The 16,510-nt window shown below is 46.8% G+C and overlaps 1 protein-coding gene across 8 annotated transcripts in view; it reads right to left on the reverse strand.

The window, feature by feature from the left end:
• Positions 1-1,607: 1,607 nt before the first annotated feature.
• The window catches only part of Hipk (Homeodomain interacting protein kinase), a 72,013-nt gene continuing 57,110 nt past the window's right edge, over positions 1,608-16,510 (reverse strand). For 6 of the 8 annotated variants that reach the window (XM_077704924.1, XM_077704920.1, XM_077704917.1 and 3 more), the window contains 2 exons: positions 8,602-8,862; positions 1,608-6,749 (listed from right to left, as the gene is read on the reverse strand). In XM_077704924.1, the coding sequence (XP_077561050.1) occupies positions 6,374-6,749; positions 8,602-8,862 (637 nt within the window). In that variant the 3' untranslated portion in view covers positions 1,608-6,373. The remainder of the gene's footprint in view (positions 6,750-8,601; positions 8,863-16,510) is intronic. The other 2 variants (XM_077704923.1, XM_077704921.1) reach the window with 2 other exon arrangements.

Here is a 16,510-nt window from a genome sequence, read left to right on the forward strand (position 1 = left end):
ACCCGCGACCTCATGGGAGTGGCGACTTTGAGTCACCACTTTGTAACATCTCGTATACCACAGGGGTCTGTGCTTCATCCCCTGCTTTCTCCATTTACAGTAACGATTTACCTGCTGTAATTGATTCGAGTACTATTAGGTTGTCCACAGCGCTGACCAGATTTATCTGGTCACCCGTGCAGCGGCCAGCGCTGAGGTCCTAGGGAACCTGGACTGAGGCCTACTTATCCCATCCAGATGAAGAAGGCGCAACATCCATTAACCTTCCCTCTCTTCCCCAGCTCCAACCAGAATGCAGTAACAGACTGGCCAATTTACCTTAGTGGGCACGTGTTATGGCCCATCGAGGGAGTAATCATTATCATCAGCTCTTTTGTTTGAATTAGACCCTAACCTTCTTTCTCTGATGGCAAATTTTTCTCTAGCGGAAACCAGTTCATAACAGCTTCCGACTTTGAATCACCACTTTGTATTGTAACATCTGGTATACAACGGGGGTTTGTGCTTCATCCCGTGCTCTTCTTAATTTACATTGATTACCTTCTGCAATTTATTCAAGTATCGTTGCCCACAGATGACTGCGTTATTTATGCTAGAATCACTGCCAATTTTGACACTTCATTACAGCAGACCGACATCAATTATGTTTCTACCTACCACAGGGCATGGCAAAAAGAGTTTGATGTGATAGCAAGTGCCCTTAGATTTTCTTGACAAGCTGATAACTGTTATCACTACTATATTCAAGGTACTAAACGTATAATTACGCTTATCAATATTCAGGTATTCCCATTATCACCAACTCCTGTCGGCATGTTGATGTAAATTATATTAAGAACACTAACCGCATGCTTGGATATTTGCAACGTAATTTTTTATGGCACAGTCACATCCTGAATTTGCTGCCATACAAAACTCCTGAACCTGAACACATGTGCTTAATATGGGACTCTCATCGCGATTTTGTTTCTCAACATCTTAGAATCGGTGCAAAACCATTTTGTGAGCGTTATTTTAACAACACTAATACGTCTAGTGTTTCAGCTATGAAATCCGCCGTGAACCTTCCTAATTTAGCTCTACACAGAAAAATTGCCAGAATTCCAGCATTTCACGAAATTTATCCCTTCAATGCACATCTCAAAACTGAACATCTTTCTGCACAGTCATACTTGCCATCCTGCTTTGGCCACCAAAGTAAACGTTCTGCACTAACACTAACCTATTTTTCGCCTCCCTCATTCCGAAAACCCTTAACCAATGGAATCACCCACAACCTTCAATAACGAGCTCGATCGAGGTCTCTTTATTCAAGGCCGCCACTGAAAATCACCTTTGTTCCTGGATAAACGCATTTAAGTTCCAATGTTTCGTATTGACTCGCATTTTCGATTTTGATGTTTACTACTGTGTTTTTGCCGCTGCTGGTGCATTCACAACTGTTTCTAAAACACCTTTCCCCTCTGTAACTAACACGCACTGGGCATTGAAGATATAAAAATAAAAATAAGGGGCTGAACTAAGGCCCTTTCAGCAGAAGATAGCTTCTTCCATCTGTAGTGGAAGAAAGGTCATGCTGACACAGGACATCAAGAAGACGCAGGAAGTCAACCAGTTCTTCGATTCTTTAATAGCGAACAGGCTTCTGGCCAGTACCCACGCAATACACACACAGGGGTGGGACAGAATCAAAGCAAGCGTGTGAATCCTACTAAACTATTACGTACTTCTCGTAAACACCCAGAACTCTAAGCAAAAACAAAAAAGACAGAGTGCATCTTACGCCTGCAAGTCAGAGCCCCGCAATGGAGAAGCAAAAAACACGAGAGCGTACAAAGTAGTCAGCGCTGCTAAAAACACACGACGCACACATACACACATGTGCCCGAGCCGGGAAGAAGAAGAAGAGCAGAGAACGTCGTAAAGGAACAGAGAACAACAACTACGTCGCTACCACACTAGTCGACCTCTTTTTTCTTTTTTTAGCGAGCCGTAATAGATGCTAAACGTCAAAAGCTTGTACACAAACATTGGTAGTCAGTTTACCCGCCCAAAACCCACCCCGCGGTATACAGTCACTGTCCCCACAACAAAAACAGCACGCCGCACGAAAACCGCACACAAAAAACCACTCGGTGTGGCTCCAAAACGCCACTGGGGCCAATGATTAAAAAGGAGAGGAAAAAAAAAAAAAACTCCAAAAAAACCAACTGTGTAGGCAAACAACGGCGGAACTGTGAGTAAAAAAAAATATAAAGAGGTGTCAAATTCAGCGCAACAGAAAAAGACAAGAGCCTGAAAAAACTGAACAAAACTAAACAAGGGGGTTGTTTTTTTTTTTCCAAAGAAAGCTGGTTACCACTTTTTTTTTTGTCGTTTCCTTTCAAGACTAGCGATACATACATATTCAATACACAGAATAAGAATAGATGTAAGGAGATGAAGAAAAAAAAAACTCCCGCAAGCAAAGTTGAGCTCTGCTTCAACTCGTGATTCGACGCCTTTCCCTACCAGCCCTACCACCGCCATTGCAAACCACAAAAGCACCACAAAGTCGCCGCACTCGCAAAACTTCTACCCTCGCTCCGACCTTGCACGCAATTCATTCGCCAACAATCTGTGTGGTGTGTGCACGCTAATCTGACAGTACATTCACTACACAACAGCATCTCCATGACGGTGGTGCGCTACCTTCTAAGCTTCGCTTGAGAACAATCTAAGAGTAAAACGACAGAAAAAACATCCGAGCATCCCTTTGCCAGACCAAACCCACCCTACCCCGAAAGTTTTTCCCCCAAACCACCCCCGCTAGTGATCTTCGTCTATACTTTGCTTTTTGAAGCGGTCAAATGCAAGAGACCTCCCATATAATAAGACGCGTGGCCCAACAGTGTTACTATGGTGTAATGTGTGTGTGTGTGTGTTATACCTGGCGTGCCTTCTGCCCTCTTATGTACAATATAGATAATATAATATATATGCAAGCTCCCCCCTCTCCCACTTTCGGCTGTTAAGCCTAACCGCACGTAGTGCGCACAAACACATGCACATAGTAATATATACACGCATCACAAATGCAGATACAGAGGCCTAATGCACAATTACATGATAAGGAAAAAAAAAGAAGAAAAAAAAAGAAGAAAAAAAAAAGGATGATACTGTGCCACCTCTTATCACCATCCGGGAAGCCGTGACTCCCGGTCATTTTGTCGTGGGCAACGAATGCGACAGGAAAGGCAGACGTGCAGGCAAGGCAAGGTGAAGAAAGAACGAAGAGGGTGATATGGTGAAGCTCTTTCTGGGTGGACGATAAATCATGAAACCAAAAGCCCCCCAAAAAATCGCTAATACATTAAGGCAAGAATGCGTCCACTCAAAAGCCTCCCTCCATCTGGACTGTACAGTCTGTGGTACGAAAGCAGCGTTCGTGGGAAAAGAAAAGGAAACAAAACATGAGGGGTTGAACAACACGGCTCTCTCTCTATCTCACTTCTCGATGCAATGTGACCATGACAAAAAAAGGAGGAAGCATTTAGAAGAATCACATAACACAAGCAACACACTCAAAAAGGCGGAAAACGGCTCACAAGGCCCTTCTTTCCTTATTAAGCTCCGCTGGGGCCGCGACACCCTCGGCAATTACAAAGGCCTGTTTGAAGAACGAACGAAAAATGAAAAAACACAAAATTGTACTGCGTTTGAAAAGTCCACCACCAGTTCTGAGCCACTACGCCTTCCGTCGCTATCACGAGCGCGGCATCTCGCGTGCCCAACTTCCACACCTTTCCTCTAGTGGCCACTACCCACACACCGTCGTCCACAGCCTTCAACTATTCCCATGCCGCGCTTCGCGCAACTAAATTACACCTCGGGATGTTGTCTTGGCCTTCAATCAAACTGAATACACGAACAGCCGGTCGTATCCTAGTGTCACACACTGCACCACAAAAAGGATCACTACAAAACAAGGGATGCTCCCCACACTTGAAACGGAACGATTAACTCAGGGTAGAAGTTGACGCCGCAATGTGCAAAGCTCATACGTGGCCGATGCTGGTGCGCGGCGACAAACGCCTGTTCGCCCAGAGGCAGCGACGAGATCACAAAATGACAAAACATCGATTGGTATATATATATATATATAGGCTGAAATGGACCTCGCGAAGCTCAATGCATTACAGGTGCTCAACTAGGTGGAGCAATTAATCGCAAGGCTCCCACATGGAAAACAAAAAACAACATGCAAATTTTCCAGCCTTGCAAGGCCTAACACACAGTGGCGACACTCATCTCGACAACCGATCAGAGGTCCTGTCGAAACAAAAAAAAACTTATGCACGAAACGCAGGAACGCGTGAAAACACTTTACAACGCTACGAAACAAATGCATTACAAAGAACTGCACCTAGCAAACTGCTCAAGAGGGGGCAAAGACTTTTGGACACCCACCACTAAGTGCAAATAAACTTATTCGACAGTTTGTTGGAAGTGTCCGCCCGCATTCCCCTGATGAAGCAATCCAACGACGCAATCCGACGCAAAAATGGGAGCGAAATTACACAACTGAAGCCAGAACCCTGTAACCCTGTTCCGAACGCCCTCAACACTTTGTGGCACGAGAGATGTGCTCAGCCCGAGTGAACAATACACACCGGCCGAAAGACGGCACCCTACTCCAGTGCAGATCTAGGGGTGACCCGAGAAAACCACGTTGCGTCTCGCTAAGTCTAGCGCTACAGCAGAGGCTGAGAGGCACTTCACAAAAATACATCTGGCTGGTCTATACACATAGAAGAGATGGATATAGTCAAAATTCCTTGCGCCCTTGCAGGAACTGCGTCCGACGTCTGCCGAGAGGCCAAAGCGGGGAGAAAAGGCACACGACGTTCATTTTCACACGGTGGCATGGGAGGCGGAATTACAGAACACTGGTAAACGGGGGCTGTGGAAAAGGGTTGGGGGAAGAAGGCATTGTAGATCTGCCAAAAAATGCATTGGGCTCTCTCCTAACTACCCCTATCTAACACTACTAGACAAACGCCTTTCGGGCATGTTAGTGGCAAGCGGCGCGACGGTCGTTGTCGCAATATCTATTGTTCACAACGGTAGGCGGTTTGCTTCGTCTTTCGGCTTCGGTTCAACTCTCGGAGCAGCCGTAAATGTCAACCCCGCCTTTGTAGACACTAGGACAGCAGTTGCCTATGCCTACAAACAACTGGGCATCTCGTAAGCTCACATGGCTCAGACAACACTTGACACATTCCGTGCAACGTTTTAACCTTAAGAAGTGCTCCACTGACCTTTTTTTCTTTAAATCTTACACGAGACGTTAAGACACCCCTACAAAAATGCACAACAAAGCACGCTGGCTTCTCGAGGTTTCGATCGAAGCCGTTTCGGCCAATGAGAAGGCACGACCGCCTGGCAAGAGCCGCGCAGGTTGCAGCGACGACCGTCGGCATTTTCTTCCGTTTCTAAGCCCTCCGTAAAAACATGTCCTCGCAGTAGCGCACGCGCTTCAAGTGTGCCAAAACCCAGCAGCAAAAACACACAACACACACGCTGTCACAGAGGGGCCTGGTGCTAAAATATCACAACAAACCGATCCACATGAAGAACAATCATCACACTGCTCAAACACAAGCAAAAGCACAAAGAAGATACGGGACACAGGACCATCACACAGACAGAACAATCTTCGCGAAATTGCGAGCAGTAGGGTTAACTGCTACAGAGACAGTTTCTGCACTGAAAGTAATGTAGAAAAAAAAAATAACAAAGAAAACTACAACTGCAAAACCGCTACAATGCGTCGCTTTGACTAAGAGTGCACGTCCATCATGTGCGGTGCAGGTGCGATACCCGTGGTACAAAGGTAGACAGAAAAGACGACCCCTAACCCCACAACCCTTGGGAGGATGACAGGTGCCTTCGTAAGAAGCTAGGCACGGTAACAGGGGGTGAATATCCGACGGGCACCAGCCCTGGGGGCCGCAAGTAACACAAAGGTGGCCACCCGCCCAGCACTAGACAAACCCGAGCGCCCCACCTGAGCGAGTGCCAACAAAAAGGGGTGCACCTCCCTCCCCCACAAAAAAAAAAAAAAAAAAAAAAAAAAAAAAAAAAAAAAAAGAGGTGCGCGTAACCAAAGCCAAGCCTCAGTGCGGAGTAGTCGATCAAAGTGCACGACATGATGCTGCTGCTGGGAAACTAGTTCCTGTCACACACAAGTCAAGTCCGCACACACAGTCTGTCGAGGCAGTTCTGCCTCGCCTAGCAACTGACGATGAAAGCGAGCTCTGGGTCGAGTTGACCGTCGCCGTTGCTCGGCCGCAGGCTCCTTGCCGGGCGTCGGCCTGCTCCTCGGTTCCACTCACTCGCCGAACATCTGGTACACGTGCTGGTATTGGGGCTTGCCAGGGCTGAGCGGGTTCAGGCCGTAGCCGTAGGGCGCCACCGCGGCCGTGGGGGCGGCGGGAAAAGCGGGGGCGGCAGTGGCGGCCCCTTGGGGCCCCCCTGCGGGTTGCAGGTGGGCGGGCAGCGGGTGGGTCGTGTAGGGAACGGCTGCCAGGGTGGCTGTGGCGGGGGCCGGGCCCCGGCTGTGGTGGTGGGCGGGTGGCGGGGCCAGGGGCGGGGCCAGGAACCCACCCGCCGCTAGCACGTACTTTTGGGGCGCCTGCTGTGGCAGGTAGGCAGGCTGTGCCAGGCTGCTGGCCGCGGCCACATACACAGTCGGACGGCAGTACTCCCTGCAAAGGCGAGGTAGGGAGCAGTGAGCACATGTGAGTCACCTTTGGGAGTGGGAAGAGATAAGAGTATCAAAGTGTGGAGCAAGCTGTTGGAATTTCCAGACGCCACTGCCAGATCAACAGCTGGCAAGTTTGTGTGTGTGGATGACGGTGATGCGACCATGGAAGAGTTTGTAAGACTGCACTGCCAACATCGTATTGCTGCGAACCATGCATTGGGTTTGTTTATGTTTTGTTTTTGCCGACCGGCTGTGCTGGGCTGTGTTATCTGTGTTATCCATGGGCCAAATGAAGCACATGTTCCATTCTTTATGCCACACGTGTTATCTGCTTTGATAGGGAGAGTGTTTTGAACTAACGGCACCTGCCTAGAATAATCTTCTTCGATCTAGGGTTCTGGATGCGATTTGACAATTCGAGAAACACTCACGCCGAGAGACAAATGCCGGCGAAGCAGACGCCACGGTATTCCTTTCGTCGACACTCGCCTGCGCGCGTCACTTTGTTGACAGCTGCTTCGCCGCCTGTGTATTCTTTGAGTTGTTAGGGGAGCACAAGTTGGCTCCAATAAAGTTGTTTTTTCCTTCAAGACCACTGCGTCGTCTTTGGCTTCCTGGCAGTATCGAGCTCAAGCGAAAATGGTACGAGAAAAGCAATGCCAATCCTTTGCCCGAAAACCTCTGAGGCGATTGGCGCACTCGTCCTGACTGATTGTACGATTTAATGCACCGACACAACACAGACGACGAGGTGCGCCGTAGTGGATAGCTCCGGATTAATTTTGACCACCTGGGGATCTTTGACGTGCGACGAAATCTCGCAGACACAGCCGTTTTTGCTTTTCGCCTCCATCAGAACAGCGGACGCCGCGGTCGGGAATCGAACCCACGTCCTCGTGCTCAGCAGCACAACGCCTTAGCCACTGAGCCACCGCGGCGGGCACCATAAAAATAGATATGCGCCATACCTATTTGTATGCACCCCACACCGCGGTGGGTGGTGCGCTCGTTCTAGTCCGGCTCCGGCGCTTCTTCACAAACATGAAAGGTTGTGACGTCAGCTGGGCCGACTCTTCAGACAGTGTGGAGAAGTGCATACTGTCTCAGGCAGCATGGTTGTTCAAGTAGGAGAAGATACAGAACTATTTGGGCGAAGATAGGGCAGTTTCATGAATAATGTGTTTTTGTAAATGGTATCTCTTTAATGACGTCCAATTCCTTAGCATGCTTATTATATCACATCGCATCCCCCCCCCTAAGACCTAAACATAGATGTCCTCCAAAACTTTTTTACCATACATTTCTCTTTTGCTGTTATTAAAAATTAAGCTGAACCTGCTTCTCTAGCTGATTACTGACTCGTCGTGTGAACAGTGTGGCACACAAGGGCGAGGTTTGGGGAACCTCGGAGCAGAGCACAAAATGGCCGTCACAGCTCCAGAAGAGCACAAACAGCGGACGGTATGCGACACTACTCTTTCTAAATACCTGGCCGAAACTTCCCAGACTTGGAAAGGGAGAATTCACACTTTGCCCACTTTTTCCAATACTCTCACTCTCACGCATTGCAACTCCCCAGTGGGTTACGGCAGAGTGAACGCATTCGAAAGAGCACCGCACCAAACTGTGGCCTGAATCTCAAAGCAGTCATGCAACATTGTAAGCAAGTACCGCTTCATCCTGCCTGCAGTGTTTCCACTCAACTTTCCCTGAAAGTTGATGCTTCACCACGACTGATGCTGCAGTCTTCTAAAGTGGCCAGAGGAGGAAAGGCAGCAAAAGTTCACCACTCATGGTAAGAAGCAAAGGGCCTCGTAAACCCCCCCCCCCCGAAAACAAACAGTGCCACCCACCGGTAGAGCTCCGGCTGGGAGGAGCTGGGCGCAAGGTGCAGGGCGGCCGGCTGGAGGGGCGAGCGTCCCCCGAGGGTGGGCAGGGTGGTGCACTTGACGAGGCGCTCCCCTTCCAGGAAGCCCCCCACCCCTCCTCCCCCCGGGTGGCTGCGCAGCTGGATGCAGTCCTCGTCCACCTCCCGCTTGGGCATCACCACCTCGGGGAGCTGCTGCTGGTGGCGCTGCTTCACCTTGTGCAGGCTGCCGCCACTGCTGCTGCTGCTGCAGCGTCCACGAGCGAAAGGAAAGCTCAACCAAGGGGCAGCAACACTCTACCAGCTTCGCTCAGGCCAGTCAACGGGAGAAGGACTGATAGAAAGAGCACGGTATATACTCGTGTAATGGTTGCACCTGTGTAAAAACCGTACCCAGAACTTTGCGAAAAAATTTCCCCGCCACTCTTCAAATTTAAAAATTATCTGTGTATTGGCCGCACCCTTAGCCCTTTGATGCCTAGTTTTGCTCAGGAGCAACAACTCAAACAATATTTTTTTTTTCTCTCGCACTTTATGGTTTTTTCAGCATCTATCGACAGACAAAGGACCCTGGACCTTCAAAAATTAGAGGAGAGAGCAGCACGCACTTCCATGTGCTTACCAAAAATATTGTTTAAAGCGAGCCAACTCGCACCGAGCCCGGGTGACTCATTGGGCTAGTGGCAGGTAACCGAAATTGTGCAATTTCGCTGTTATTAAAACATTACGTTATTGTCTTTACTTGCGCCAGTGCCCAGGGTGTCCTAGTGTCCGTCCTAAAGAACCAGATTTTCTTTCTGACTTCATATTTGTGATGTCGGAAGTCCTTTTAGATCTCACACTCTTAAGAAAAATAATAAAGTTTTGGGCATCAAAGGGTTATACCCGTGCCGCACGCACACGAAAAATGACATTAAGTGCTTAATGAGTTCAGTTTCAATGCCATTAATTCGTTGCTAAACACAGAAATTGAATGCCATTTGCGCTAATGTCATTCTTCGTTTAAGGGGGGACGCGGCTTTCAACCTCGGAAAAATGACCAAAACATCGTTTTTTTGAAACCCACATATTCGGCTTCTATGTTTCCTATTCTATGCGTCTGGAAAGTTTTTAGGCTGAAAAGCGTCGCAAAGTGGCATAAAAAAATACTTTTGTCAGGCGCGGTGACAAACTATCAGCGCAAAAGGGCGAAAAAACGGCAATTTTCGGAGCGCTCTATCTCCGCAACGGTGCTACCGGGCGCGGCCATTTTGATATGGTTAGATCGGCCGAGTGATCGTCTTTCCGGTTCCGCTCGTCTCTTTTATCTTCGTTCATTCACAAACGTACAAACGGCAGAAAAGAAACGACGCACAAACGAAGCTAGAAATAGATGCTGAAGCGCTATTGGTCCTCCAGTCGGGGCGCAGAACAACGACCCTCCTGATTGGATGTCACGGGCGCAACGCAAGATGGCGGCCGCCTGAGCTGCGTAGCGAGCGGTTCGAGTTCATTTTCGCCGCTTCGCTCGGCCGAGTTTCTGTTCAATCTGTGGTATTCAACACGGACGTTATCGCGGTGGGAATCCCGGAGATAACGAGCCAGATTACGGGAAGTTGTGTGGCTCGAAAGGCGGAGGTCATCGAACGCTTCGTGGTGCGCGTGACTCTACCGTCACCAGACCCCGGAGGGTGACGCCGTGTGCGCGCTTGCGATAGCGGTTCGTGAAGTGAACTTTTAGTCGGATTTGCGATGTTTACACGCTTAGTTATTGCTGTGTTTTGACTGTGGGCTCGCTAGCCTTGAGAAAGAAACGGTCGACGCCGCGTCAAACGCTGCGGAGCGCACGGCATAGCTGACGCGCATTGGAGCGGCACATGACTGCGCAACCGGTTACGATTGAACGCCAGTAGTTGTAATTAATGCCTGCGACGTTAGATTTAATCTTAAAAGCGACCTGGCCAGCCATATCAGGTATAATCAAAGTTCGATATGTCGCGGTAAGCGTGCGCTGCAATGCGCGCGAGCCATATCGCCTTTCTTGCGCAACGTTTCCCGTGCACTTGTAATTTTCATGCAAACAGGTTTGAGTTAGTAATATAGGAATAAAAATATGTTCTCTGCATTAAAAATGTACGTTACTGTCGCAGCATTTAACAGCGATTTTTTTAGTGAAATCATTGATACCATTGCTTAGGGCATACTGGCTTTGCTGCGAGAAATATTGGATGCCTTGAATGTCAAAAGTAGTAAAAAAATAAGCTCTTGCATTGAAGTTGGGAGTTATGCAGAATACTCTACGAAGCTTCAAAGTAGCTCATTTTCATCCTTGTGGTATGCAAACTTTTGGCAATGAACACCTGCATGTATGAGTACTAAGTTGCTGTGCCAGGCAAGATGATAAAACATAAAAAAAAAGCCGAAAATGTTCAAATTTAAGTAAAAAAAAATGCTTAACTTGTTACTATGGTGACAACACTGCAAAAGGAGGCTGTTCAGTGTGATACAGCCAACCAGCTAACCTACTTTGCATTGAAAGCCCATTGAAACCCATCTCCCCCTTCGTTTGGTCTGCAAAGTGGGGTATGTACTCTTCACAGAGGAGCTGAAAATGATGTTTTCTGGAAAGAGAAAGGCTGTAAAAGGCACTCCAATTTCAAGGCAAGGCATTCCAGAAGCCCCATGTTCAAAAGGACATGAAAGGCTACAACCGTGACGACTTTTGATAAGTGAAACCTATGTTGCAACTTCGGAAGCCGTTTTCTCAAAACAGTTTTTTGTGCCACCTGTGTCGCTTGTACCCGGGATTTCTTTGTGACCGCTGGGTCTATTTTGATTCCATTTCTTGCATTACATTCCTTGATGAACAGTTCAGGTCGTGACACTCTTGGTTTTCCAGATTAGTTTTTTGTGATTTTTTTATTCAAATAATCGTTCACAGTCAACACGCCTATTGCACATTAACCTCTAAAAAAATGAGAACTAAAAAACATTGTGTTGTAAAAAAAAATTCTAAAACTGTCACGACCTCGTCCATCCATTTGGGAATGCAAAGCACTTCGAACAAGTTTTCTATCATGTTTTATAAGCCGCTCAAGCTCGGTACAAGCGGAACAGAAAGAAAATAAAAAAGTTTTCAAAATATTAGTTTGAAATTTTTATGGTGTTATCACGGAAGCATTTCCAGTTGCTGTGCCAATTTTCATCAAAATCCACAAAGAAATAAAAAAGTTGATTTTGAAAGCCAAGCCGTTCCGCACAACTCATACGCCTTTCCGAACGCCTTAAGGGGGGACGTGGCTTTCAAAATCAACTTTTTTATGTCTTTGTGAATTTTGATGAAAATTGGCACAGCAACTGGAAATTCTTTTGTAATAACACCATAAATATTTGAAGTTAATATTTTGATAACTTTTTTATGTATGAAATTTTCGTTCTGTTCCGCTTGTACCGAGCTTGAGCGGCTTATAAAACACGATAGAAAACTTGTTCGAAGTGCTTTGCATTCCCAAATGAATGGACGAGGTCGTGACAGTTTTACAATTTTTTTTTTACAACACAATGTTTTTTAGTTTTCATTTTTTAGAGGTTAATGTGCAACAGGCATGTCAACTGTGAACCGATTATTTGAATAAAAAAATCACAAAAAACAAATCTGGAAAACGTGTCACGACCTAAACAGTTCATCAAGGAATGTAATGCAAGAAACGGAATCAAAATAGACCCAGCGGTCATGAAGAAATCCCTGGGACAAGCGACACAGGTGGCAAAAAAAACTTTTGAGAAAACGGCTCCCGAAGTTGCAACATAGGTTTCACATATCAAAAGTCGTCACAGTTGTAGCCTTTCATGTCATTTTGAACATGGGGCTTCTGGAAGGCCTTGCCTTGAAATTGGAGTGCCTTTTCAGCCTTTCTCTTTCAAGAAAACATCATTTTCAGCTCCTCCGTGAAGAGTACATACCCCCCTTTGCAAACCAAACGGAGGGGAGATGGGTTTCAATGGGCTTTCAATGCAAAGTAGGTTAGTTGGTTGGCTGTATCGCACTGAACAGCCTCCTTTTGCAGTGTTGTCACCATGGCTACAAGTTAAGCATTTTTTTTACTTAAATTTGAACATTTTTGGCTTTTTTTTATGTTTTATCTTGCCTGGCAAAGCAACTTAGTACTCATAGTGCAGGTGTTCATTACCAAAAGTTTGCATACCACAAGGTTGAAAATGAGCTACTTTGAAGCTTGGTAGAGTATTCTGCAAAACTCCCAACTTCAATGCAAGAGCATATTTTTTTTTACTACTTTTGACATTCAAGGCATCCAATATTTCTCGCAGCACAGCCAGTATGCCCTGAGCAATGGTATCAATAATTTACCTAAAAAAATCACTGTTAAATGCTGCCACGGTAACGTACATTTTTAACGCAGAGAGCATATTTTTATTCCTACATTACTAACTCAAACCTGTTTGCATGAAAATTACAAGTGCACGGGAAACGTTGCGCAAGAAAGGCGATATGGCTCGCGTGCATCGCACGCTTACCGCGACATATCGAGCTTTGATTATACCTGATATGGCTGGTCAGGTCGCTTTTAAGATTAAAACTAACGTCGCAGGCATTAATTACAACTACTGGCGTTCAATCGTAACCGGTTGCCCAGTCATGTGATGCTCCAATGCGCGTCGGCTATGCCGTGCGCGCCGCAGCGTTTGACGCGTCGACCGTTTCTTTCTCAAGGCTAGCGAGCCCACAGTCAAAACACAGCAATAACTAAGCATGTAAACATCGAAAATCCGACCAAAAGTTCACTTCACGAACCGCTATCGCAAGCGCGCACACCGCGTCACCCTCCCCGGTCTGGCGACGGTAGAGTCACGCGCACCACGAAGCGTTCGATGACCTCCGCCTTTCGAGCCACACAACTTCCCGTAATCTGGCTCGTTATCTCTGGCATTCCCATCGCGATAACGTCCGTGTTGAATACCACAGATTGAACAGAAACTCGGCCGAGCGAAGCGGCGAAAATGAACTAATCCGCTCGCTACGCAGCTCAGGCGGCCGCCATCTTGCGTTGCGCCCGCGACATCCAATCAGGAGGGTCGTTGTTCTGCGCCCCGACCGGAGGACCAATAGCGCTTCAGCATCTATTTCTAGCTATGTTTGTGCGTCGTTTCTTTTCTGCCGTTTGTGCGTTTGTGAATGAAGGAAGATAAAAGAGACGAGCGGAACCGGAAAGACGATCGCTCGGCCGATCTAACCATATCAAAATGGCCGCGCCCGGTAGCACCGTTGCGGAGATAGAGCGCTCCGAAAATTGCCGTTTTTTCGCCCTTTTGCGACGCTTTTCAGCCTAAAAACTTTGCAGACGCATAGAATAGGAAACATAGAAGCCGAATATGTGGGTTTCAAAAAAACGATGTTTTGGTCATTTTTCCGAAGTTGAAAGCCGCGTCCCCCCTTAAATCTGCCTACTCTCGAACGTGATGAGCACCAAATGAAAGCAACGAAACTCTCAGCACCGGAGCGTTGACGCGAAAATGTAGCTGAACTTCAAAATATGACGATTTTTTTGTGCCCTCTCGGTGGCAAAGTTCTGAAGAACATTAAGTTCACTAAAACAGCGGCAAAAGGCGAAACATCGTGTTACTCGTTTTGAAAATTTCGGATTTGGCTACCAGTGGCAGGCGACAGCAGCTACTGAAGCCATTTCTAGAAACGGCTCATACCATTTCTTAAGGGGGGACACTGGTCTTAAAACAATTTCTTTTAATTTTCAAGCAACCTTTGTGAAACTTGTCAGCCTTGCTGCTTTTCTCCCACTGATTTCAGATATGCCATTATTTTTTAAGTAGGTCAATTAGTTCCCAAGATAATTAGCACTAATTAGCCATTTTTAGTCAAGCAATAGACAAAACAGTGTTGGTCATAAAACTGCAATCTTTATATTTTCCAATACTATGAACCCTGGTGAGTGCAATAATCGAAGCAGTTTTTGGATGCATCGCTTGGAACTAATTTTACAGCTCGTTAAACTTTGGTGTTTGAAATGGGCACTCAAAATGGCTCCTTGCCACTGGTGCTACCAAAGTTTAATGAGCTGTAGAGCAACTTAGTACTCATACGTGTTCATTGCCAAAAGTTTGCATACCACAAGGATGCAAATGAGCTACTTTGAAGCTTGGTACAGTTGAATCCCGCTACAACGAAATTGACGGGACGTGCGAAAAATTTCGTTCAAGCGAAAATTCGTTCCGAGGCAAAATCTGCCCCAACAGACCACGGAAAAGCCAGAAAAATAGCCCCGTATGTTTCCGCATCATTGGCAGCATAATACAATGTTTAGAAAAAGGAGTGACACGCAATAACGTCATGTTTATTCGGATAACAAACATACCAATGGTTATGTTTTTTCACTGCACGCAAAGAACGCGTTACGGAGGGGGGTGAAGAAATTGATTGATTGTAGGGTTTAACGCGCCGACGCAACGCAGGCGATGAGGCGCGCCTTAGTGGAGGGCTCCGGATTAATTTTGGCCACCTGGGGATCTCTAACGTGCGCCGAAATCTCGTACACACGGGTGTTTTTGCTTTTCGCCTCCATCAGAAAAGCGGCCGCCGCGGCCGGGAATCGAACCCGCGACCTCGTGCTCAGCAGCGCAACGCCTTAGCCACTGAGCCACCGCGGCGGGTGGTGAAGAAATGCAGGCACAAAACATATTGCTGTACAACAAGGCGTGTCCACCGAGCTGATTACTTGCAGATAGCTGCTAGGTCGTCGGAAGCCCCCCTCTCGCTTGTGGCAGGAGCAGTGCCGTTATCTTATCCTCTGACGGGGCACGGCAGCTACTGACCTTGGCAGGCAAGACGCGCGCTTGCATTTAACATGACGACGCGCTCGCGACTAAGATAAGATGACTTGACTTCAAGACCGAACACGTAAACATGATTTTTGCTCTTGGCTATGAAGAATGATAGAAGGAAAACGGCAAGGACAGCTGCTCACAACGCATACATGACGGCGCCGCGCCAGCAGCGGAGCACATTCGTGCGATTTCAACTGGATACGGATTGGCTGTAGCTCCGGCTTGGCGAACCGGCCTGTAAAGACAGCCAGCCACATCGTTATCACCATCAAACAATGGTGTCCGCCTATGACTTTTTTTTTTTTTGTTTTGAGTGACGGTGTGGGCGCACCGCGCATGTTTTCCGTCAAACTAAGCGTCCTGAATGTATAAAAAGTTACAGATAGCTGGCGCTATGCTTATTTTATTGTAAAATAATTGTTCAAACCCAGCCCAAATCATCGAAAATTTCGTTGAAGTGAAAGCAAGCCTGACAAATGGTTCGTTGTGGTGAGGACTTTGTTGCATTGACTTCAATGGATAGCTGACGGGGAATTGGAAATATTTCGTTGAAGCAGAAATTTCATTGAAGCGGAGTTCGTTGTAGCAGGGTTCGACTATAATATTGTGCATAACTCCAACTTTGATGGAAGTTTTTTTTTTTCACTACTTTTGACATTCAAGGCATCTAATATTTCTCGCAGCACAGTCAGTATGCCATAACCATAGATTATATGCATTGGTATCAATCATTTACTTAAAAAATCACTGTTGAATGCTGCGACAGTAAGGTAAATTTTTAACGCAGAGAACATATTTTTATTTCAATATTCCTATTTCAAACCTGTTTGCATGATTATTAGAAGTGCACGGGAAATGTTGCGCAAGAAAGGCGATATGACTCGCGCGCATCGCAGCGCACGCTTACCGCGACATATCGTACTTTGATTATCCCTGATATGGCTTGTCAGGTCGCTTTTAAGATTAAATCTAACGTCGCAGGCATTAATTACAACCTTTGGCGTTCAATAGTAACCGGTTGCGCAGTCATGTGATGCTCCAATGCGCGTCGGCTATGC

Source organism: Haemaphysalis longicornis, unplaced genomic scaffold (genome assembly GCF_048455015.1).
Source record: "Haemaphysalis longicornis isolate Haplotype H1 unplaced genomic scaffold, Haemaphysalis longicornis Haplotype H1 scaffold_3, whole genome shotgun sequence".
Taxonomy (NCBI): Eukaryota; Metazoa; Arthropoda; class Arachnida; order Ixodida; family Ixodidae; genus Haemaphysalis; species Haemaphysalis longicornis.